The sequence below is a fragment of the Pseudopodoces humilis genome, chromosome 6, assembly GCF_049639895.1.
Source record: "Pseudopodoces humilis isolate 2021_Gansu_Grassland_sample_001 chromosome 6, ASM4963989v1, whole genome shotgun sequence".
NCBI classification, from domain to species: Eukaryota; Metazoa; Chordata; class Aves; order Passeriformes; family Paridae; genus Pseudopodoces; species Pseudopodoces humilis.
The window spans coordinates 11,873,475-11,897,581 of record NC_142205.1 but is presented as its reverse complement, the minus strand read 5'-3'; the positions used below and the strand labels follow the sequence as shown (position 1 = coordinate 11,897,581).

Here is a 24,107-nt window from a genome sequence, read left to right as displayed (position 1 = left end):
ACACTGTGTAACACATGCTAGTCATTTACTCTTCTGAGATTTCGGGGGGGTAGGAGGATAAAAAAGAAAAACAAAATTGCAGCCAGATCTTTCTTTCTTCCTTTGCTGACAGATGAGACCCTCATCTAAGCAAAGGACTCAGTAACAAGCTTGAAACACTCTGCTTGATAAACATGCGCATATTTAGAAAATGTGCCAGTCCACTCCTCTTACCAACCCACACTGGAGGACAAAAGAGAAAAAATTGCCATGGGCATCACATCATGCATTTACAATTTCCAGAGAAGGGTTTAAACTGGTACCCACAGAAGGAAGCCTGCCTGAACTGGGAGCTGCTGCTCAGCTCCATGTTACTTCCCACCGAGGAACTGCACAGCCTGGCTGCCAGCAACAGACAGATTAGAAATGGTGCTGCCAAGTGTTAAAAATGCTAAGCAACCGGGTTTTATGGAGAGCACAGAAAGACCTTGAACCTCGCCCTTCATTTCAGAGCATGTATAAGCCAAATATGGAAAGCACACAAATTATTAGTATACACTAATTTTACTTTTATTGTCATAAATGATTATGCTTGTGCATAATAATTGCAATGATCTACGATAAGAAAACGTCAAGTTTTGTTAAAAGCCTATTCTAAAACAAGGACAAAAAAAATCCCACCCATATTTAGAATTTGAAAGGAGAATAATTAACTTAAAATATATCAAAGACTAATGAAAAATCATCCAAAATTTAAAATATAATTCTCAATAACCAGATTCAATATGAATGTTATTTCCATATATTACATACAAACTTCAATAGAATTTCACTGCCAGCTGGTTCTGAACTTTTCTTCCCCCCCACGCCTTAACTGAGCAATTAAATTCCAGAAGCAAAGTGCTCAGTAATTCTGTCACAGCAGTTCTCATGTTCAAAGCACTTTCTGGGCATTAAACTCCACAGCAACCCAAGGAAGTCAGAAAAGAAATGTCAGCATTCCCATTTTACACAAAAGAAAAAATTAAACAGATCCTCCAGAGTTTTTATCCAAGATCAGAGAACTAGTTTTGATTATACACATACTAAGGGACAGATAATCCATGCTGTGGCTTAGCAAAACATTTCTATTTAATAAAGCCCTTAATCACTTGTCTAGAGACTTAAATGTTCCTATATTCAGCTCAAATGAGTATGCATGTTGCTAAATGAATATACTGGAGTCCCAACAAACAAAGCCTCACAACAGCATGCACCCAGGGAGAAAAAGCCCAGTGAGCAGGCTTTTGGTGAAGTGAGTGGCATAGAATCTTAAAAATCATGAAGGACTGAAGCTAGAAGCTGGACTAGAGCCAGAATCTTTAAACACAGAGTGATGACAAGGCAGGCAGAGACACAACAGCCCTATCTGTGCTAGCAAATGAAGAGTTCCAGGATGTTCCTTGGTTTTGCAGTGCTATGATTCACACTGTTAAAATGATAAAGAGAGGACCTTCAGAGGCTTTTGGCTGTCATAAATTGCTCTCCCCTGAACACCACTCTGGCATGGCTCAGAGGCTACAAGGCAGGGCCATTTCTCAACAGGCAACACACACATGGCCACCATGGTTTGGAAGCTGAAGAATGTCACCCTCAGGGGCATGGGCCTCTATGCTAGCTGGTCCCAGGGCTCTCAAACATCCACTTTGCCCAGGCAGGTGTATTTAGTGAGAGCAGCTCACAAAAATCAGCATGGCACACAAAGAGAGTAACTTTCACACTCTGCTATGCCAGATTATATTAGGTTTTCCTGCTGCAACTGGCAGAGGCTGGGTTTTCCCAGCATACAGGGGGCTCTGGAGCCTGTAGAACTAGCACAAGGAAAACAAACTGTGTTTGCTTTTCTCAGTCGTAACCCAAGAGGGTGGATGGAAGTGTTTAAATCTTCTCATCAGAGACTCTGACTACAGCATCCAAATAAACTATATTCAAATACCATGAGCAACAGACAGCTCTAACTCACACATCACTAGACATCTCCTCTGTGATTCCCAGCAGTGAACCAGTAAGCTAAGGTCACACACAGGGCTTGCTGCTTGTCATGGGAGCTCCATGCCAAGCCATGTAGATACTCATCTAACATTAGCATCTGTTTGCTTGGCAGGCTCCAAAGGCAATTCAGCTGACAACTCTGAATTTGCCTCTGGGTCTGTCACAAGATCATATAACTCTGGGACTTCTGTGAATGCCTAATACTTCTTTGATGAAGATCATGCATATCATAATATATTAGCTCCATTCTAAGCATCCCTTGAAATCAGTGTTTGTGACCTCTCAGAAATATTCCAGTTGTGTGGCTGGTTTAAGTGTGTGAAGCCAAATTCAAAGATCATGCAAGAGCTCTTGTTTGCATCAAGATCTCTTCAGAAATTTTACATGATGACCTGAAGAACATAAAAATCAGATTTTTCAGTGTTAATATAGGTTGCTGTTACTGATGGAACACCAAAGTCTGCTCCCAAGCTTGCCTAAAATGCACAGGATAACTTTATCAGCTTTACTATCACTCTACTGCTTTAAGGTTTGAAATGTGTGTGAAAATGATAGTAAAAAAGGCTTACACAACTTTACATTAGTCTAAAAGCTCATTTCATAAGATTCAGTTCATAAAAGGCCAAAGTCTTTACTTTTTACTTATCTCTCTCTCTATATAAATACACACATGTATTTATCCAACTGAATAAATGTGAGGAAAGATGAGATTGCTCACATGATTAAAATTAAAATCATGCTAAATCACCCTATTATTTCAGGACATAGATGCACTCTTGGCCCTGAAACATTGAATTCCAGACAGCTGCAGTGTGAAAACCCAATGTTAAATTTGCCCTGAAGTTTAAATGCATTGTATTTCTATACTTAGTCATTAAAAAAAATTACTTAAAGAGCAGAAGACACTAAAAATCAATGCACTTTTCCCCAGTCTGTGTCTGATAAAGAGACTTCAAACACCGTTAACAGCCTCAGGAAATAAACACGCCTGTTTTGGGATACTCCAAATGGATATCAATTAGATAACAGGACTAGAGCAGCAATTTCAAATACTATGGACAATGTCTAAAACAGGAACCACTTGCTGGTCAGGCAGTTTCTGGTTTGTTGTTTTTTTTAATTCCGAATGCAGCAGCATGCAGGAAACCCAGTCATTATGTAAAACAGCCCTAAAAGCTCTTTCCAGTCTAATAATGCAATATTTTAAGTGGGAAATCAGACCATTCCCAGTGTTTACAGCTATGGAACAGAGACCTCAAAGCTTCAAACCTGTATTTTAACACTAACCAAAATCAGTCTTTTTTCATCAAAAGGTTAAACGTAAAATGCAATTTTTTTCATCCTATCACTAAAACTGAAAAGTCAAAAACAAAAGCATCTGGAAAAACAAACATCAGTACTCAGATTTCTGTCTCCAGTACAAGAACAGACCTAGAGGAATTCCCTCACAAGGCTCCCCAAGTCAGGGGGGCTTCAAAGCAAGTGGTGGTAGCTCACAAATCTGCAGGCGCCTTCCCCAAGGCCAAGCCTCCTGAAGCCATGTTGCTTGAGAATTGCTAATTTGCAGCCCACATAGATAACATTTAGACATCTGAGCCCTTGATAGAAGCACAAGGCTTCCAAGCTCCCATAATATCCTTGAAGCTGTGCCTCACAATCACCGTAGGTTGTTAAAACACAGTCCACAGTAATTACTGCTGTGCTCTCAAGGCAGAGCAGCCTTTGCTGCAATACAGCAGCTCTGAGACATGAGGCCAACTGAAGCCTCAAGTCTATTTTAATCCCACTATAATTATAAATTATGGATATGTAGTTGAGATGCTTCTGAATTTTTGTTTACATGAGGGTGTATTTATGCATTGCAGAGGAACACTGCAGAGGAATATCTGAGCTTGAGCTGACTGAGCTGGCATCAGAGCCAATGTAACAACAGCACGATGCTGTGCCCAAGACATCACTGCTGTCAGGCTTCACTGCTGTGTTCAGAGCTAACAAAACATACCTTTACACCATCCTCCATTAAGCAATGTTGACACATCCATTAAATACAAAATGAAGAGAAAAGGTGTTGACAGGCTTCTCCAAGGCAAAACAGGAGAAACATTCCGGTTAGTTGTTCAAAGGACCGTGATAAGGGAAAAGTACTATTACCCAAGTCAGAGCCACAGAGCAGATGCTGGAAAATTTGCCAAAGACTGGTTGAGTGGAGAGACATTGTCTTAGCCATGCCCGCGCCAGCACACAGCTGCCATCAGGCCTCACGCTGCAGTGAAGGGGACAGATGCAGACCCTGGCACCATTTCCTAACCCTGGAAGAAGCTCACTTTCTACAACGTTTCCATTTTTTGTTGCTATCCCCTACTGATGCAATATTTCTAAGTAACAAAAACTCTTCTTTTTACTTCATTACATCACTGTACTTTTCTGATACCACCTCAGATCAAATACCTGGTGTTTTTAGTTTAATACCCTGCTATGCACTTGCATAATTAGCAACTAATTATTTGGAGAAAGAGGCTTGCATCTACACATCCTCTGCGCTAACTGGAGAGTGCACAGTAAAGCAGTACCATATTGAGTAGATTGTAGGGATTGAGTACATTTTCCATCACAAACAATGAGGAGGATTTCTGTAATCAGCCTTGTAGAAGGATCTAGATTGATTGGAACATTGTGCTATGATGAATGGGATGGAAATTCTAAAGTCAAAATCCCAGGTTCTGCTTGAAGGACAAGAGTAACGCCAAGCACAAGTACAAATGGAATGAAATGTGGAGAGGAGCAGCTGGAGATGAGCCCTGAAGGAAGGGTCTGGGGGTGCTGGCCAACAGCAGCTCAGTGTGAACCTCGGCTCTGGCAGCCCTGAGGGCAAACCCCACCCTGGGGTGCATCAAACACAGCACAAGCAGCCGGTCAAAACAGGCCACTGTCCTGCTGTGCTCAGCAATGGGGGGGCCTCGCCTGGAGTGCTGCCTGCTGGACTGGGGCCACCATTTAAGAAGGATGCTCAGGTCTCTGAATTCATCAGAGGAGGAGAACAAAGGCGGTGAAAGGCTGGAAGGAATGTCCTGTGAGGAGTGGCTGCGGACTATGGGCTGGTCTAGTTTGGAGGAAAGGACACTGAGGGGTGACCTCACTGCTACCTGCAGCTTCCTGAGGTGAGAAGTGGAGACAGAAGTGCTGATCTCTTCTCCCTGGTATCCTGTGACAGGCCATGTGGAAATGGATCAAAGCTGCATTTGGGCAGGCTCTCACTGGACAACAGGGAAAATGTTTTGACTGAGAGGGTGGGCAAGTATCAGAACAGGCTTTCCAGAGAGGTGGTAGATGCCTCGAGCCTGTCAGCGCTTAAGAGGCATTAACAACACGGTCTAACTTTTAGTCAGCCCTGAATCAGTCAGGCAGTTGAACTACCTGGTCAATGCAGATCCCATCCAACTCAAGTAGTGTACTCTATTTTAATTATTTCACTGTGGCCTTCTCCAGATCACAGCTGTCATGTACTTTTTTCACCAAACACTAAAAAAAACCTAGACATGAAGAAAGAGATGGATCACATTATCATTTGCAGATATAAAACAAAGATGGAATAAAGAAAATTATTTCCTCAGGATGTTGTCATTCAGAGAGGATCAAGTCAATATCCTAAATCTTAGTCTGATGTCTCAGAATATACAACAAATTATTGTCTGATAGCTGTTCATGAGAGTGTTCTTGAACCTCCTCAGTCTTCAATCAAAATGTGGACTTGCATTATGAGTGAACTTCAATTGAAATAAACAGGAAATTGTTTAAATAATGCATCACACAAATTTTGAATGTGCTTCCTGAATATTCAGAAAAAGTGTTCACTGCATGCAAGGGAAAAATATAAATTTTACCTTTAAAAAAAAATAAAAAATAATGAGGGTCTTGCCTCAGTCTTATGAAGAGAACTAGCTATTATTTCTTTCTTCCATGCTTAGAATGGAGGCCTGAAGAAAGCAGCCAAGGTCTGAAAGGTCTCTCTTCTTAAATCCTATAAATTCACAGATTAGTTAAGGCAAAAAAATCCCTGCAGAAAGACATGAGGAAATACAGGGACACTACTTTAGGCTAAATTAACATACCAGAGGGAGGAACTTACTAGAATTTTAAAAGCGCAATCCAACACCCCCTAAAAGAACTGCAGAACCTGACCTGTACCCAAGTACACTCACACAGGGAAGCTGAAACAGGCAGTAAAGCTTATTTTTCCAGTAATTTTGCACATAATTTTGAGCTCCTTTCAATAAAAGAGACCCTTTTATCTGCCCACTTCCATTGCACTGCTGATTGTATACCCTGGGAAACTGTCTGCCATAAACATCCAACCATCAAGCAGTCACTAAAATATTCCTTTTTCAGAAACTAGACAAATGACAATCATTATCATAAAGGCCCTATTATGAGAAAAGAAATTTATTGTTGTACTAATGTTTCTCCTGATGATGTGAGATAAAGAGTCTTTCAAAAGATGTCAGAGTAGTACCCGGCCTGTTGGAGCTAAAAGCATACTGATAGCTTCAGAAAGTCAGAATCAAACCATACAAAAATCTGTATTGTTCTGGTAAAGGAAAGCAGAACACTATGAAGCACACAGAAGAATTTCCAAAGCTGGAATTATTTTTTTTTTTCAGTTACTGACAAGGTTTACTAGCCAGCCGGTAAAATAATGTAGGAAAGAGGCCAGAAAAACTATACAAAGCTAAGAGAAACTGCCTTGTACTAATTAGAAACAATGTGCAGCCCAACAACACTTTATAGACTTCAATTAGCATACTCTGCAGGAAGGAGCTTTCAAACATCTGTATGATGATTATTCTCCACTGGGATGTCATTTACAGTGCAAAGTATTAAAAACAGGACCAAAAAATCAATTACAATCTTTGTAAATGAGCATATTCTTTATCTAAGGGATTTGAACTTGTATGTGGAAATTTGCTTTAAAAGGAGAGACAGAATCTGGTTTGACAAAGAAAAACAGGCAGCAGTAATGCCCCCCCCATCTGATTCGCTCAAAATTAAATTTAAGGATCAAAATAATAAATTTATATAAAGGGCTAGAATAAAATATTATTTGAAGTCAAGCCCAACAAAGCAATGACTAACCCCATGCCAGATTCGAAGAGAGACTTTCATTATGAAAGTTTTTTGGTAAACATTCAGAAATACAGTTCATTAACCAAGATTACTTGGATGATTAAAGATATGTACACACTACACAGTAAGACACAAATAAGCAAAAGCAATAAGCAGAGTAGAAAGCAACCAATACCCAGTGAAAATGCTATTTCAACAGGTCCCTATTTAATAGATTAGTGTTGAGAACTAAGGATTTTAGCCTATAATCAAAGGAAACCAAAATAACGTGAAAAACCATGAACTACCAGACAAAATATAAAAATTTAAAATTTACCACAGTAAAATAAAAAGGAAAAAACTCAAAAACAAATAAAAAGGTTGTTTTAATGCACTGAAGGTTTCTTTTCTCATTTTCTGATTTTCAGACATGCCATTTATCTCAGAGAATCTGTTTAGAAGATATATGAAAGTAATGCTGAATTTCATTCAAAAGCAATGACTAACTGCAGAAAATTGCCAGATAATTTACCAGCCATTTTATTGGAGTTTTTAATTACAGTAGAAAATCTGGGAGCGTTAACCTGACTTTGCAGATCACTGATGACCAAGCACCCGAGTATTGTGTACAGGAAGTAAGATGAATACAACTATTCTCTTGGAGGCAAAACTTATTTGTCTTTGTAGGGGCAGATTAATGACCTACAAATATACAGCCATACTTCATGAATATATGAAAGCATGAAGTAATGGAGAGTGCAGACACTTGCTGAGTAATGCCAAAAGCATGTTATGCCTGTGCTCTAAAGGCTGTCTCATAATTAAGAAGGTACTAACCTAAGGCGTTGCATTTGACCTTTAAAGCCCTGAGCAACCTGAAAATCTAGCCAAGAGATCAGGCTCTCTGTGCTCTTTACCCCTCTTTCCTTTTTCTTTTACAGCAATGATTAGAGAGAAGCTGTCAGTCCCCCTCATCCAGTGTGTCATTTGGTCAGGCAGGACCTGGACCAATTAAACTCTCATTCAAACTTCACAGCTCATTCCTCCCGGTGGGTACCTGGGGAGAAAGTAAAAGGATACCCTGGAAGAGTTGTTTTATGAAGCTACCTCTCTGTTTTGTAGTAGGTTACCTACCAGATAAGCAATTTTAAAATGCTAGTGGGATTTTTATGGTTAAGGCAGTTCAGAACAGGATAAGATGCCAATCAGGTGTGTATAATCAAAGATTAGAGAATGGAGGATGCTGTCACGATGCCTGGGTCTCTCCATTGACATGGAACACCATGGCTGTCACTGGTGTTCTGTAAAAGGTACTGCACAACCCATTTAATATCATGTGCTCTGCGGAATTAAAATGAAGTCTGAATTTCACGAGAAAATTCAAGATAACTAGGTTAATGCAGGATGTCTGCAGCAGATTTTCAGCTGCACAGCACTCTCAAGCTATTTTGAGCAGCAGCAACTACTTACTTAAGTAGAATCAGCAAGAGGCCAAATTCCCTATTGTTTGGGAATAACAAAGCTGGAACACCTCTAACAGGCTACCTAGGGATTACTTCATCTAAATGCAGCTTTGTTATCAAAAAAGAAAAGAATTTTTTTCAGCCTGACAGCACCATAAAAACTCTTGTTCATAGTGAATGACACATGAACAGAGACTGGTGTTTATAATTTTCTGCTGGTTAAAGACTCATTCTTGCTCCCATTGAACTAAATGAGGCAAAACTGCCATTGATTTCAATCAGATTGCCAGCAGACCTTAAAGATACTAACCATCAGCACTTATTAATATGGAATTATCAGCAGAAAACATATTGACTAGTTGATCTAAATACTTTATCTTCATTCATCAGAATACTTAATCCAAATGAACAGAGACAGAAAACTGAACCCGGACCAAAGGTCAGGCTGAACTTATAAATTGCAATGACTGCTGATGCACATTACCAGCAGCAGCAGCATAACGTGGATTGTATCCAATCAAACCAATGGACAGAATATTAAATGGGAAATACACAGCATGCAAACACCCCCACACACCCACCTTGCTTTCCCAGAAGTTCAAATGCTGCCTCAATCACAAAAATCCTCCACCTTTTCACATTAAACATGAAAAAACTATTTTAAAAATCATAAAACTGTCTCCTTATTTGCTGAAGCTTTTAATATAAAAGCCAAAAATCAACTTCTGTCACTATAAACGCTACAATTCTCATAAAAAGCTCTTAAACTCCACTGGCCTTATTTTAACTTCAGAGAAATAATTGATGTACTATAAAGGAGAAAAAGAGTGGTAAAAAAAAATGAATTTAATTATATGAATGGTATTCTGTATACACTTAATTGCATAGCAGTAACACAACCACTTTCATTACTCTTTATAGCTTCAGATGCCCATTAGCACAATCCCTAAGGTTCCTTATGAATAATTAGATTAGAAAAGGGGGACTCTGATGAAACGCAATAGGATGCAATGCTTATGAAACAGCACATCTTGAATCCAGATGCTGACATGACAACATCATGAAGAGCTAATTTGCACATCCAAATTAATACCATCATGATGATAATATAAAAGAAAGATATGCATATGAAACGAGCTACAGAAAATAATGTCAAGAAGAATTGAGGTACTTATATTACAAAAATACGTCTTTTTGACATTTTAACTCAGTTGGAAAGGTGTAAATAGATAAAATGTCATATTCATGAGCATGGAGATATTTAAACAGACTTACTGGAATTTAATCCATTATTCGGCAATACATGGGCAAGCTGTTTAATAAATAATTAATACCCATCAAACATGTGCAGCACTCACATAAACAGGTAAATAAATTTCATTACATTCTATAACACATCTGTTTCTATTTGATACACTGAATGTTTTTGTATCATTTGGTGCTTCCTAGGTATATACCATCAACTAAATCAGCAGTGATATATTTCTGAAGGATCTTTTCATGGGGCCAAAGAGACAGAAACAAATAGGGTTTAAAAATATTTTAAAGACAGTCAGATATTTCTGCAGCTGCCCTGACTTGTATGTCTGTGTATTTATCTGTCCGAATGGTTAAGAAAGATCTCCCTCAAATATACTTAACAGGAAATAATGGCACTTCCATAGAAAGGCAAATAAGTCCACTTCACTTCTGTGTCTCTGCTTCATGTACAGATTAAAACGCAAGTCCACGTTAGAAGGCAGATTCTGCCATTTGCTACTCACACCCTGATGTCAAAGACAGCTCCTCTCTCCATATTTTACAGCTTGTAATGTACATGGATCCTGTTTGCCCTATGCATTCAAGAATGTGTTCTGGCAAGGCTAGCACACAGCTTTTAAGTAAAGTTCATATCAAGATGATGGGATCTCTTCAGAGTGAAGAAACATTAACATAAACTCAGAAGAAATTATATTACTGAAAAATATGGCAGTGACAGAAGAAGGATAGAAGTAGATGGGACACAAGCAAGAGGCATAAAACCAGAGACGTTACAGATATGTTGAAATAACAATCTGAAACACAATGACTGGAAACTTTCTTATGATGCAAGGTGAAGAAAAACCTCACTAGATTAAAAAAACATACATAAGGCTAATAATAGTGTTCTTCATTAAGCATTTAGAATCTCTTAAAGTGTCACGAAAACAAGGAGATCAGTGGGATTCAAGTGATATATATACATTCATGCACTTACCCACAAAAAATTATGACAATAATGACAATAACTGAAAATAACTTAGACAAAATTTTACTAACTGACAGGCATGTGAAAGAGAAAGTTATATCAAGAAAAATTAAAAAAAAACAAAAAAACAAAACCACAAACCCCAGACAATTCCATATCTTCCCAACAATCATGTCAACACTGTGGAAACTAAACATTTTTCTGGACAAATGATACCCACTTAGAACAGGACAGTAATAGGGGAAGAACAGCCAACCTCTCTACTTTGTATTTGTGTAGTTATAAGGAAGAACACATTATTTTTGTACATAATATTGCACCTACTACATGCACAATAAAAATTACAGGTACTTCATTATTCATTCTCACAAAGCACTTCCTTTTAAAAGAAATCTGAAGTACCAGCTTCTTCATTACCAAATGCCTACAGTCTTTGCTTACTGAGATTGATCCAACACTGTTTAAATCACTAGGAGTTCCTTCCAAGGACTTCAAGGGAAACGGTATCAGGACCAAAATCTATGAGTAGAATATGTTAACAAAAACAAAAATCAAATAACCAGCAAGACACAGAGACAACATGCAGTGAGGAAACGTATGTGAGGCATAAGTGAAAGCTTTTATTGGTATATGAAAGCATTTTCACGAGCTCTTGCCACTGTAACCCTGATGCTTCCTGTATTTATCTGCCCTTTTTTTGTTACCCCTTGCTGTGCACTGTGTAAGTTACAAAATTCTGATGGCATGTTCATTTTAATCACCTATAAGGCATCATACACTTCTGTGGTGCTGAACTGAGTAAATAATATGAGGCCTTTTATTTTGAAAACACACAACTAAGTGCTCTTAGTCATGATGTATGTTCTACTCATCTAAATAAAAGCCTCAAATCAATGCAGTCCTTCCTTTGGAAGGCAAAATACTAAAAAGTACATATATTTTAAAAGCTTCTATGCATCATCCTAAAGCTGAAGTTGTTGACAGTCTTCAAATTCATAAATTCACAAAAGACCATGCCTAAAGCCAGAGCTGGCACACTGCTTTGTTTCCCTCACAGTGTGCCTGCCACAGTTCATGCTTTGCAGCAGCACTGATACCCACTTCTGGACTTACATGGTGCATGAATGACATTTTAGTTCCTTTTTTCCCTCATCTGCTTTCCTGTAATTCTTAATTTTCTGCACAAAGGTTGGAAGCTCTGCCCCAAAACATGCTTCTCCTGAAATACTGTCAGATGATTTAGGGTGGTTTTGGCAGACACTGGTTTCTAAGTATATCAGCCTTGGTCTGTGCAGTAGTTTATATGCTGCTAAGATCTAATTAAGTTCATGTACAATTTCATACATGTTTTATTGCTAACTTTTCTTGTGGAATGGCCTTACATGAAATGTATGATACAATATTAGACCTCATTAAATCAGGACACACACACAATCTATTCAAAACCTAAAGAACACATACACTAACTCAGGATGTCATCACAAAACAGAACACCAATTCTGGCATGAGAAAATTTAAGCAGGCAGTTTCTATGAAGTATTTTAATATTTACTTTACTAGATACCAAAAAATTATAATAGTTAACAAAGGGTAAAACAGTTCTGGAACAGGCCCTAAGCTTTTCAGTGTTTTCAGACTGCAGTCAGAGAACTGATGACAGACCACAACCACCCTGGCAGCTGCCATGGCTTGGCAGAGCTGGGACACCACATGGCATGGATGTAACATGTATTGTCTTAATATAGTAGTTCTAAACATGAATGTTTCAAAGGTATTTAAACATATTAGTAGACAACAAGAGGGCAACAGAAGGTTGGGTTTACTATTACCTCAGCAACATCCCTGCTGTATTCTCTTCTCACATTAGTCTAACAGATTTGCAGAAGAACATTTCTGCAGGTTTTTTTAATATAAAGAAATTACGTACAGATAAGATTTGCAGTAAAGCTTATCATTCATCCCTCCTTGGTAGTCCCTTTATTACCCTCATTAATACTGCTTTTCTGTCTATAGACCTGCGCCTCCAAGCACTTCCCCAGTTTCTCTCACCTAAATAGGACTGTGGGATTTATCTCAAAGATAATATTAAGTTATGTTCATGTATTTCCAAGATTTTTTATGTATGCATCCAGTCTCTGACTTTCAGAGAACATAACTGGAGCTTTAACTCTCCTTCTCTGGGAATCAACAAAATGTATAATTTGCCTGGGCTTGTGATAACACTTCAGTCTATTTAAGTGCATTCACAGTGCTCAGTAGGATAAATTGTTATTAAAAGAAACTCTTGGGAATCAATATGGTTAAACTTTCACTGAAGCCCCCATATCTTCACAGCCACCTAGATTTTACCCTTGCTTTAATACCATGCACATTAAAGAGAGATGTGTATTAAAGACTGCATCTTTAGGTTGTCATAATATCCTGCTCAGAAATCAAAATGCATGAACTCTAATTTAAAAAACAAAAAACAAACTATTAGCAGTGGGGAAAGAATTGTTTCCCCCATTTAAAGCAAAAAAACCCAACAACAACAACAAAGAAAAAGCATACAAGAAGAGCCATCTCACAAGTCTTTATCTAGATCTGGAATCTGAGAAATAAAAAAAGTGCCAGTTGATGAATTACAAGCTTAATTACATCTGGGATAAGACATTTCAGAACCCAAAGGAAAAATTATTTTCTGAATGTCAGCATGCTCAGATGCCCACCAGTGAGCAGTCCCTCCTCTATTCCAGGGCTTCAGTGAAGACAACATACATGTCAACCACAGTAGAAGAAACACAAACTAATGAAACTGTGTGTAAGCTGTAATTACACTGTCTCAGTGAATGGCACTTGGGGTATTGTGAACAGATTGTACATGTTACTTCACACAGGGCCTAATGAAGCATTCCCTGTTCTACAAACTTCACCTCTTGATTTAATTAACCTTCATACCTATACATGCACTACCTACCAATCATAATTGTTGGAAACCCCTTAAATCAACTGTGGTGCTTTTGAACTACATTAGAAAAGTTACAGAGGTTTGGTTTGTGTTCAGTTTGGCAGCTCAAAAGTGAACAGCAAGGAAATTTTAAGGTTCTTAGAAAGTAAAAACTCCTATGGTGAATTTGGCCCTAAATCACCACTCCAAAACATAACATCTAATCCTTTAAATGAAATTGCAATGAAGCAGAACTGATTAATTCACTACCATAAAAAGCAACTAATATTTTACTAGAAGAAAAATAAACATGAAAATAATCTAGGAGAGCCAAGTTTATAGAAGTCTTCTGGATATTAAAATGTATCCTGTTTTGCAGAACCAGTCAGATGGCTAACTCACATCTTGGGTTTGTAGGCATGGCTTTGCCCAATACAAATATATAAATATATAAAACTACATAATTTTCACCAACCCTTAAAAATGGAAAGAACACTCATCATTTTTGTCCCAAATTAAAAAATCATCTCACAGATCATAGCAGTTAATCTTTTAAAAGTTTAGGACAGTGCGGGTTGCTTACAGCCACCCTCGAGGCCTCTTATTAGCCTTTATCTTCATGTTTGCCAGATGAAAATTTTCCTCCTGTATAAATTCCTGCACTCAAGGACAGATCTCTACAAACAAAGGGAAGCGCTGTCCATTCTCCTGGCAGGAACAAACCCAAGGAAGGAGAACAGCAAGCCCTCACTTTGTCTTCTACCAAAGGGCAGCAGTTTCTGCTGTCCTGTATTTTGAAGGGACAGAGAGAAAGAACTGCAGAGAGAACTCAGAGAGGCGCCTCAATGACACCAGAGCTACCAGGGCTGCTCCTGGCAGGCAGGGCTCAGCTGAGTTTCCTTCACGAAGACTTGGCAGCTGTGTAAATGACAAAGCAAAACTTTCCCTGCTTCCCTTCCCCCAGGATTAAAGTTTGCATAAGATACTTAATATTTTACTTCATTAAAAAATCAAGTTGAAATTACTTAATGCACAAATTAGAAAAATACTCAGAATTAATTTAGAAAATACAGGCTGCATTGGAGAAATATTACTAAATTCTACACAACAACAAAGAGCAAGTGAAAGCTGCAGAGATAATTCATGTGACTCTCCAAAGTCATTTTAATAGTACCTCTCATAAAAAATTAATCTGCAAAAGTTAGCAAGCATGACACAGAGGAGGAGAACCAGTGGACTGGATAGAAGTTGGCTGAAGGATAAAAGAGAAAGTTTGCCAGGCACAGAAAATGAGGACTCTCCTTGTATTTTAAAATTGAATCTTCTGTTTTTATATCCAGCTCTAAAGACCTACATTACATGCAAAAAGAAGTACAAAGACCTCCCTAAAAGCCTATGAAGCAACATGATTGCTGCTTTAAAAAGAACAAAACCACATAGAATAAAGCAGGAAAAAGCCTCAACAAAATGCAACATTTATGGTTACATTCGTCACTCCAGAAGAGAGATTTCAAGGAAGAAGCAGAAACCTGTGTAATAGAGGCCATAAAGCAGGGTTTTAAATTAACTGAGAATTCAGCCAGCCTTGACAACTTAAAGAGAAGGTACCAGGTCGGTCCTTTTCCTTCACTGGAGCTATGCTATTCATGAGAATATCAAACAATGTCAATTTCATTTCTGCATAAAGGATAATAATTCTATTTATGATATATCCCTCCAAGGCAGCATGTGAGATCACTTAAGAAAGCTAAAATACATAATACATGAAAATATTTGATATATTTTAAACCTGTATTTACTACTTTTCACTTCAGGAGAAAATTTTCAGCTACTCTGAACCAATATTATGTTTTGCCTTACATCATTTAATGAATACATAAACAATATGTTGCTCAATAATGTAAAAAGAGGAGTAGCTAAGCACACTTGCTTACCTCCCTGCACTGCAGCTACTTAATCAAAAGTCATCTTTCATCTTTTTATTCTCTCCCTGACTCAGTTCTTGGGCCCTGGCTTCATGGTAGTAATTGAACTGCCAGGTACCAAGATGGAAAAACATTGTAATGCCACAAAGTGCCACACTCCAGTGAGGCCAGGGACATGGAGCACAGCAAATGCCTGCAATTGGTGTGAGATGGTTGGGGAAGCATTTCATACAGGATAGGCTGAGAGCTGCTGTGGGGTAGCACAGATCCTGCTGGCAGGTTGTCCATCACTACCAGGCTGGGGTCTCAGCTGACAGCAGGGATGCTGAATGTCCCAAGTGAGCTTTGCCTCTCACCTGGTAGAAAGCTAAATTAGAACCAATACCTTCAAATTCCCCTTGTTTAAGCCTGAAACTAAAGGCTCTTGGTTTTCAAGGTGCCTCATCACAGGCAGAGTATCTGCTTGACTCCTGCCATTTTCTTCCCCTCTTCTACAGCATTACCAAACAAGGTGGACACTCACAAGTCCAGAGTGCTCAGCATAGGTGCAGGAACTCGCTAAGAATCTGAACACATCTATAGCTCAGATTCACTCAGAGTTTGAGTCCGCATCAACCAGAATTAAGTCAGAACTGGGTGACTTTAAGCCAAGGTACTTATGACTTGCATACTGAAGCACTCTGTGACCCTGTGTTTCAAATAAGCTGCATCATATGTTTTTAGAAATGTCTATATGCTATGTGGTACAGGCATTCCCATTTTTTTGAGGTTTAGACAGCTAGCACTCACCCATTAAGTGTGTATACACCACAGGACTAAAAAATGATACATTATTGAGGACGTAGCAATACTGGAAGCCACAGGTCAGCAAGTCAATCTTTTGGGGATGCCTCCTTGCACTCTCTTATCCTCCTTGCACAACTGACCCACAAACTCCTCTCACAGTGCCTCCTGTGAAAGTCACTGCTACCCAAATGAGAAGGCAAGGCTGCTGCTGCTACTGAACACACCAAGACTCTTCACCAGATGCTCACAACTCTAAGGGCAGTATGAGCAGCCTGGCTGCTGTGGCAGAAGTTGCCACAGAATCCTTCACTGCTGTAGTCTACACTAACACCACTATATAGTCCTGGAAGACCTAAAAAAAAAAAAACCAAGGAAATTATCAAAACATGGTGAAAAGCATTTCTGTTCAAACTGTTGTTCCTGGCATTAAAAAAGTACCTATAGCTTTTGTAAACATCAACATGGAGTTTCCTTACAGTGATCCCTTTCTCATCTGGAATGGTGAAAGAATAAGATATAGAGTATAATCCTGAATTTCTATGAATTTTGAAGGAAAAGGCAGAGAACTAAGTTCATGGCAATTTTAACACCCTCAGATTCTGGTAACTGCAAGGAGCTGTCCTGGGCAGATCATTGGGTTTGTTAACGTAAAAGCAGGGTAAGTTTTAAGCAAAGACAGTGGTCTTACTTCTTGCAAAACAAAACTCTAGATGAACAACAAGCCAGAATTCATGTAGTGCAAAAAACAGCACAGGCTTCTGGGTTTATAATCAGACTGCTTTCCAAAGACCAAAGCTGTGAACTAATTTATGTCCCCAGTTCACTTGTACTTGCTTCTATGGCAAAACTTAAAGCCAATACAGCTGATATCTGGCTTCCCAGAAAGAGCTTTTCACAGACCTAAGTAAAAAGCCATTTTGCCCACTAACCAATACTACTATAGGTCTTACCCAATAATTAAGCCTGGCTTCGCCCTTGCTGTTGTTGACAACAATCAGATTTGATAGAAACAACAGGTGTTTTGTTATTCCTGGGACTCTGAAAAATTAAATAAGTCCTCTATTTCTTATGTACCACAAAAATAAATAAACCTGAATCTGCAAAATCCAAATATGTAATATGTGCACTTCTTCAGACTGCAGCTGAATGGAGGCATTTGCTCTGGTCTTTCTGGTCTTCAATTTCAGAATACAGAGCTGAGCAGAATAAAGCTACAGACTTGGAAAAGCTATATATAGTGCACATGCCCCAAGGAGATATACCTAATAAGTAATTCATTTCACATCACACATTTGAATGCAATATGAAAACTTCCCAGTTTCTTATCAGCACAGGAGAAAAGACCCCACTGTGGCTTTCTTTAAAATAATTAAAGATTCTTTACCAAAACATTTTAATCAAACTACATCTCCACAGCAGTCTTTTCTTTCCCTGCCTTATAGCTATTTTATTAGGAGGTCCACACCTATTGATATTTGATAAAAGTGCTGATAAAATTTTTGATAAAATGATGCTAATTTTCCTAGATAACACTTTTGTTTATCAAACAGTTTTCCACAAGCTGAATTAAAATCCAATATAGTACTGGTCATATCAGTAGGAAACAAATGGAAAAATCTACTGAAGAATTCAGTGAGCTATGTAACTGTAATATCTGCATATGATGGGGTTTTGGATTGGGCTAGTTTTTTGCTGTAGAGAAAACAGATCAACTAAGTATTATTCCATGGACCAGATTGCTGAATATTTTATTACAAATGATTAAGAATTAAACAACAGACAGGGAAGATAAGGATTTGTAGTACTTGAGAGACATCAATAAGCACATTGAGCTTCTGTTCTGCTACAAGTGCAGCAGAAACAAAGCAGCAAGCTGACATTGCTCAGTGTAATGACGGCCTTCTTGTTTCTCCACACCCACAATTTTTGTTTTCCTTTGCTTTTCTTCCACATACTGACACCAGGTGTTAGAACAGCTTGACTCAAGGAGAGTGTCCCAAGAACAGTGTGGTTTCAGCCAGTTTTGGTGCCAAGAAGGTATCAGAAACAAGGCGGCAGGGGAGGCTGTGAGGAGCCCCAGCTGGTGCTCCACAAGAGCTACTATTGCCATGGGACTCTGATAACTCTAATAGAAGAGTAAGGGCCCTTGGAAACAAAAAGGAATTTTAAAAGTAAAAAAAAAGCCCCCAATAATACCACAGACTATTCTATGGCTCAGACTTAGCAATGACCCAACCTATTTAACCTGGGCCTTCTGTTACTTCTTAATTAAAAGACAAGTTCTTGCTAACAGGTTTTATGCTTAAATTAAAATTAATTGATATATCGAACAAAGTGAATGAACTCCACCAATTTGTAATTTGCCCCTAGGGCACTCAGTTTTTACTGAGTAGGATGACAATATCCCAATTTTACCACAGCAGAAGCAGCATGAAAATTGTTTGTAACACAGTAATAAACTGCAACTAGATACTGTGAGCTTACACAGCCTTTTACTGATGTTGCAGGATCAGTGAATGCTGGCAAACACTGAAGAATATATGCATAGACATCCTAATGATTTAAACATAACTGCCTTTCTGTTCGGCAGTCTTAACAGAAACAGAAGTAGTTACCTTGCACACGTAATGCTTGTTTGCAAATTTATCAGTCATGAAGCTCAATGGGTGAAACTTGAGTAAACATATTCTGAATCTCAAACTGAACAGAAAGAATGCAGATCTCTTTCAACAATCCTTTTAGGGTTTGGTTTTTTTTTCCTTTTAGCAGAATATTTTGATAGCATTAGACAGTACAGCTCACCCATTTCCAGAATCAGGCCTTTTATAGAAACAATCCCATAATTCATGGGTGTGCATTGATTTTATTTAGGAAATGGAGAGAAGCTGACCTGAGGTTTTTTTCAATTTTAGATTGAGAGAGGACTTCTGGTTTGGGTTTTTTTTCCCTTGTGTTTTCACCTCTGTTATTGTTCATTTCACTATATTTACCTTCTTACATGTTTATTGATCATATGCTTTGGTCTGAATCTCTTTAATATTCAGAAAAGAAATATGCCCTCATTGCAATTGAGCAAAAATATATTAACTATGATTATTAAAGCAGGCAAGGTAAATTATACTGGCAAACGAATGACAAAAAAAGGTTACAAAGCATAGTTATAAGAGGGCTTACAAATAACTGCTATGCAAAATAGCATTAGATGCTCAGTTTCTCATATTTTAGTCTGAGCTACAGCACATCCAGACTACCTGCAACACAAAACATGCAAAGATTCTACAACTTCTGGAGGCAGAAATCAGCTTAGTTGCTTAGATTTAAAAATATATTAAGGGTACATCAGCTACTGAAACCAATCGTCACTTTTAAAATTTTGCTCATAGGGTATTTAAAACTTTGAAGAGTACAGGCGCTATCTAGTCATCCTATTAATTCTTTAATTGTGATTTCTCCCATCAAGTCACAGATAACTTTTTTATATGCTAATATTTAAAATAATTTTTATTAATTGCTGCCCCAGAGCAAACTTTCTAGTGGCTTCATTACATCAATAGGTTAAGAAATACAACCCTAACAGAAAACACTAAAATCAAATTTAATAATACAATTTGATACAAATAATATTATATTTGATATAAGCTTCTCTGTGTTCTCTTCAAAGGTCAGAACTATCTACTTTCCCAGGAAATTCCAAGTATTTCACTTATAACTTTTAAAACAAAGAAGCAGTGCAAAGCATGTAAATTGCCAGAAATGTAAATTCATTAGTTATCAAATCTGTACATTTCAATGGCAAAAACCATAGCACTGCAGATGAAAGACATGTGACAGCACATTGGGTTTTTGGGATCTTTAAATGCATGGTATCACACTGAGTCAGCACCTTCTCTGTAACACAGGAAAGTCAAAATGTCTTTTGTCTTTTTTTTTGAAAGGGCAAGAAGAGAGGGCTAAGCAGTGATCTCCTCTGAAGTGTATTCATAACCACAGCCCTGCAAGGGCATGTGGTCACCGAACACGCTGTCTCCTGATGATGTACCAATACAGGAGCTGATGTGCCAGTCCATCACCTTGTCAGGAGCAGCTTGAGCAGCGCTGAACAGCAGCACACTGAGCTCAGTGATGTAACTGTGCTCAGCGACATAAAGCTCCCACCAGTCAGCTCCTGCTAAAGAACCAGCCCCTGAGCTCTATCCGTGGTTGTTCTGCTTCCAGAGGAGCGTGCAGGGAGAGAAGACAACCCACTACAAAAGCAAACACTACAAAGCACTGTGTTACATTCACTGCTTGTATAGATCAAGGCAGAAAAACAGCAACAAAAAATTATCTCCTTTACATTCTAAGGTCTGTCTCGGTTTTTGCTTATTACATCAGTATAGCCAATCCTCTCCCAAACAAACCTAGAAATTTCTTCCAACAAACACCTGAAACCTGCACCCTCTCCTACTTTCTTCCCATGATATATAGCAACACTGAAGAACTGGAGCTAATAACATGATGTGTCTATCACCACATTTTAACTCCAGCTACTGTCCACCTGGAGCATCTTGAGTTTCATTTTAAAAACTTAGTTATATATTTCAAATAAAATAAAGTGAAACCTTATGGATAAAGCTCTGAAAAACAATCACAGAAGAAACTTGCCACTTTCTACCATACCTTTCTATACCTTTCTGTAATTAATTCATTTAGTGACTACTAAGCTAATGTATAATCAATCTGTGATGATTCTGCCAAATGCAAAAGCAGATGACAAAAAACATGAGCAAATTTCCAACTTTTCACTGCTTAACTTCATTAAACAAATTTTTCATTTAACAGCAGCAGTGTACCTGGGTCTCAAGTATTTCTAAATTCTGCAATCAGTGCCTATTAAAACTCTCACCTATTAGCTGGATTTTAAAACCATCTTCAGCATTTCACTGCTGTTGTAGTACTATCTATGCTAACAGAAATTCTTCATGCTCTCGTCTCAGTGCAATGTGGGGTTAAGGAGAGTCTAAGCCATCCTCTCTTCTCTCAATTATCAGGGGCTGGAGGATAGCCTGTCCACATCCAGCACATCCAGACCAGGCATTCAACTCCAGAGCCTCACATCAAAGCATATGGTTAGCTTCCATTTTCTTGCCAGCTCCCAGATACTTCCAATGTAGTGCCTTCTTTTTCTCTTAAGAAGGAACCTTTGTCAAGGCCTTTTCTGTTGTGAAATTATTTTACTGACAGTCAGAAATTTCTTAAGGATTTCAAATAAAGATAGAAGCATGATATTTTATAACTTACAGCCACTGCAAAATACCATCAGAATTTCCTAAAACTAAGAAAATTAATTTACCTTACTCACATTTTAATGGAAGGTGTCCCTGCTCGCTACAAGAGGGTTGGAACTAGATGATCTTCAGGGCCCCTAAACCCAAACCATTTTGTGGTTCTATGATTCAAATGTTTTTTGAAACATCTGTCCAGATGCTGGATAGATATAAAATAGATATAAAGAATTATCACAAAAACCTGGCAATGGACAAGATAAGGAATCATTTGACACAGACCACTACAGCCATCCGCATGTCATCATAGACTGCATCACAACTCAGCAAAGAAAAGATCTAGTCATCTTCCTGTCCACTAATGACACACAGAGAAAATTTATCAATTATCTGTGTGCCAAAGTGTGACCTGTTGCTGTCAGCTGAAGATAGGCATATTCGTCAATTATTTCCTGTATTGTACAAATTAAACAGGAAAACTATTGAAACCTTTCATTAACCTCCCAGCAAGTATATGTCTTTCAAAACAAATACAGTCAAAAGAGAAATTATTTATACACCAATTTTTCAAGGCTGAGCACCAGAGGCACCCATTCTTTAAATCCAATATTCTTTTGCCAGACAACAGAACACAGACGTGACACAGCGAGTTCCAAGCCGTATATAACTCGCCAGTTGAGCGTGACCTTTTCCTGCGGTCAGCTGATGGTTCAGGCTGTGGTTGGTACGGGACCTCCCTCAGCAAGACATGGACATTCACAGGGGGCCAAATGCACCAGCCAATCTGATCAAGTGATCACTGGAGAACCCAGATTCTCTCTCAAGTACTTAGTGCATTAGAAAGAAGCCACTGGAAGGATTTGTTCTCTGGGCACAATACCAAAATAAGGATAAAGCTCAGCATTTGAAGGTGGAGGCAGCAAACGGCTGCAGCCCAATAAGGATCACAAAAGAAGCAGGGAGACACACACAGAAAGCATCCCCCCCATCTTTGGGCAAAAGAAAAGACAGCTTTGAATTCTCCCAACTCAGCAAACTATATAAAAATCAAAATTGTAATAGCCTGTGCAACTGGATTAATATTCAACCAATGTCATGCTCAGATAAGATATTTAAAACCCCTTCTTAATCAGTCTTAAATTTTAGATGTTATAGACAATCCAAATAGAGGGATATACTCTACTGGATATCAAAGTCTTAAAATGTGAACTAACAGTACCACTCCAAAAACATCTTTAAATTGTTAACATTTTATATTATGAAGGTTATGTCCCTGTACTACAGGAAAGACACAGGTAGGAGATAGAATATTTTCCCTTCTAAAACAAAAAGCAAAGAGAAGTTCCGACCTCAGAAAGCAGTCAGTTGGCATTGAGATTTCTTGCTCATTCCAACAGCTAGCTGAGATACCAGAGCAGATATAGAAACCTAATTATTAACTATCATTTAGAATAGTGCTTACTGATCTATATTTTCCATTGGATAATATACAGATGTTATTTTACACTCAAAATCTATGCTTTGTTAGAATACAGTCTGCTTTCATTTTATGATTCTTGAGCAGACAAACTAAAATGATATTATGTGTCAAAAGGGAAGTTTTGATTTACATTTGCACTTTTCCATGGGCAGTAAAACCAAATAAAGTTGTGTTGCCAACAATCCCATTGTTTTCCCACTGAAGGCAAGTTTGTGAATCTCAAGAGAGACTAATTTTCCCACCAAGCTGCAGACTTGTAAGGAGCTGTCAACATCAAATGCCAGAGCCAAGCCAGAAGTCTCTTTTAATTATTTTTTTTAAGAGTACTGGTGAAAAGATAGTCCACAAGAGTGGGGACAAATCGTAGTGTCACAACTACCCAAAAAGCAACAGAATCAAGAGTCAAATGACATCAAAAACGGTATACATGACTGTACCTTGGTCTATCATTTGGAAGATATAATTTATCAGTGCAAGCAGTGCAGCTTGTCTACTATATTTAGGGCTAAACCCAGATGGATTCAGTCAAGGAAATCTGAGGATTCTAGATGCCACCAGAGTCGCCTTGCACACAAGCTTCCTTATAGCTTTCCCTAAAAAACAAAGAAATTCAAGACAAAAATGGTGAAAACTTTCCTCATCTAAAGATAATTTTTCAAGCAGGAATAAAACTGCTGACCCTGTAAGCAAGCAAGCACCTTGTTCTCCCAATCACTTTCAGTAACAGAAAAATACTTCCTCAGTGAACATTCCCAGACTTACAAAACTGAGCTACAAACTGTGGCCCAGATCTTTCTAGCTCCTATATTTACCTCCATCAGTGCAATTAGCTGAGACTCAAGAGAGTTTCCTCTCTCATAATCCCAGAGAAGTAGAAACCAACTTTAGAATTATCAGCCCTGATCTAAGTCACTGAAATAACTAAG

General features: G+C 38.3%; 1 protein-coding gene across 6 annotated transcripts in view; it reads right to left on the bottom strand.

Moving 5' to 3' along the window:
* Window positions 1–24,107, bottom strand: part of PPP2R2C (protein phosphatase 2 regulatory subunit Bgamma) — a 200,580-nt gene that overhangs the window by 63,895 nt on the left and 112,578 nt on the right. Inside the window, exon 2 of one of the 6 annotated variants that reach the window (XM_088056267.1) lies at window positions 23,619–23,774. The exons of the other annotated variants lie outside the window; for them this stretch is intronic. Coding sequence (XP_087912393.1) covers window positions 23,619–23,631 — 13 coding nt within the window. The 5' untranslated portion in view covers window positions 23,632–23,774. The remainder of the gene's footprint in view (window positions 1–23,618; window positions 23,775–24,107) is intronic. 6 annotated transcript variants of the gene reach the window in all.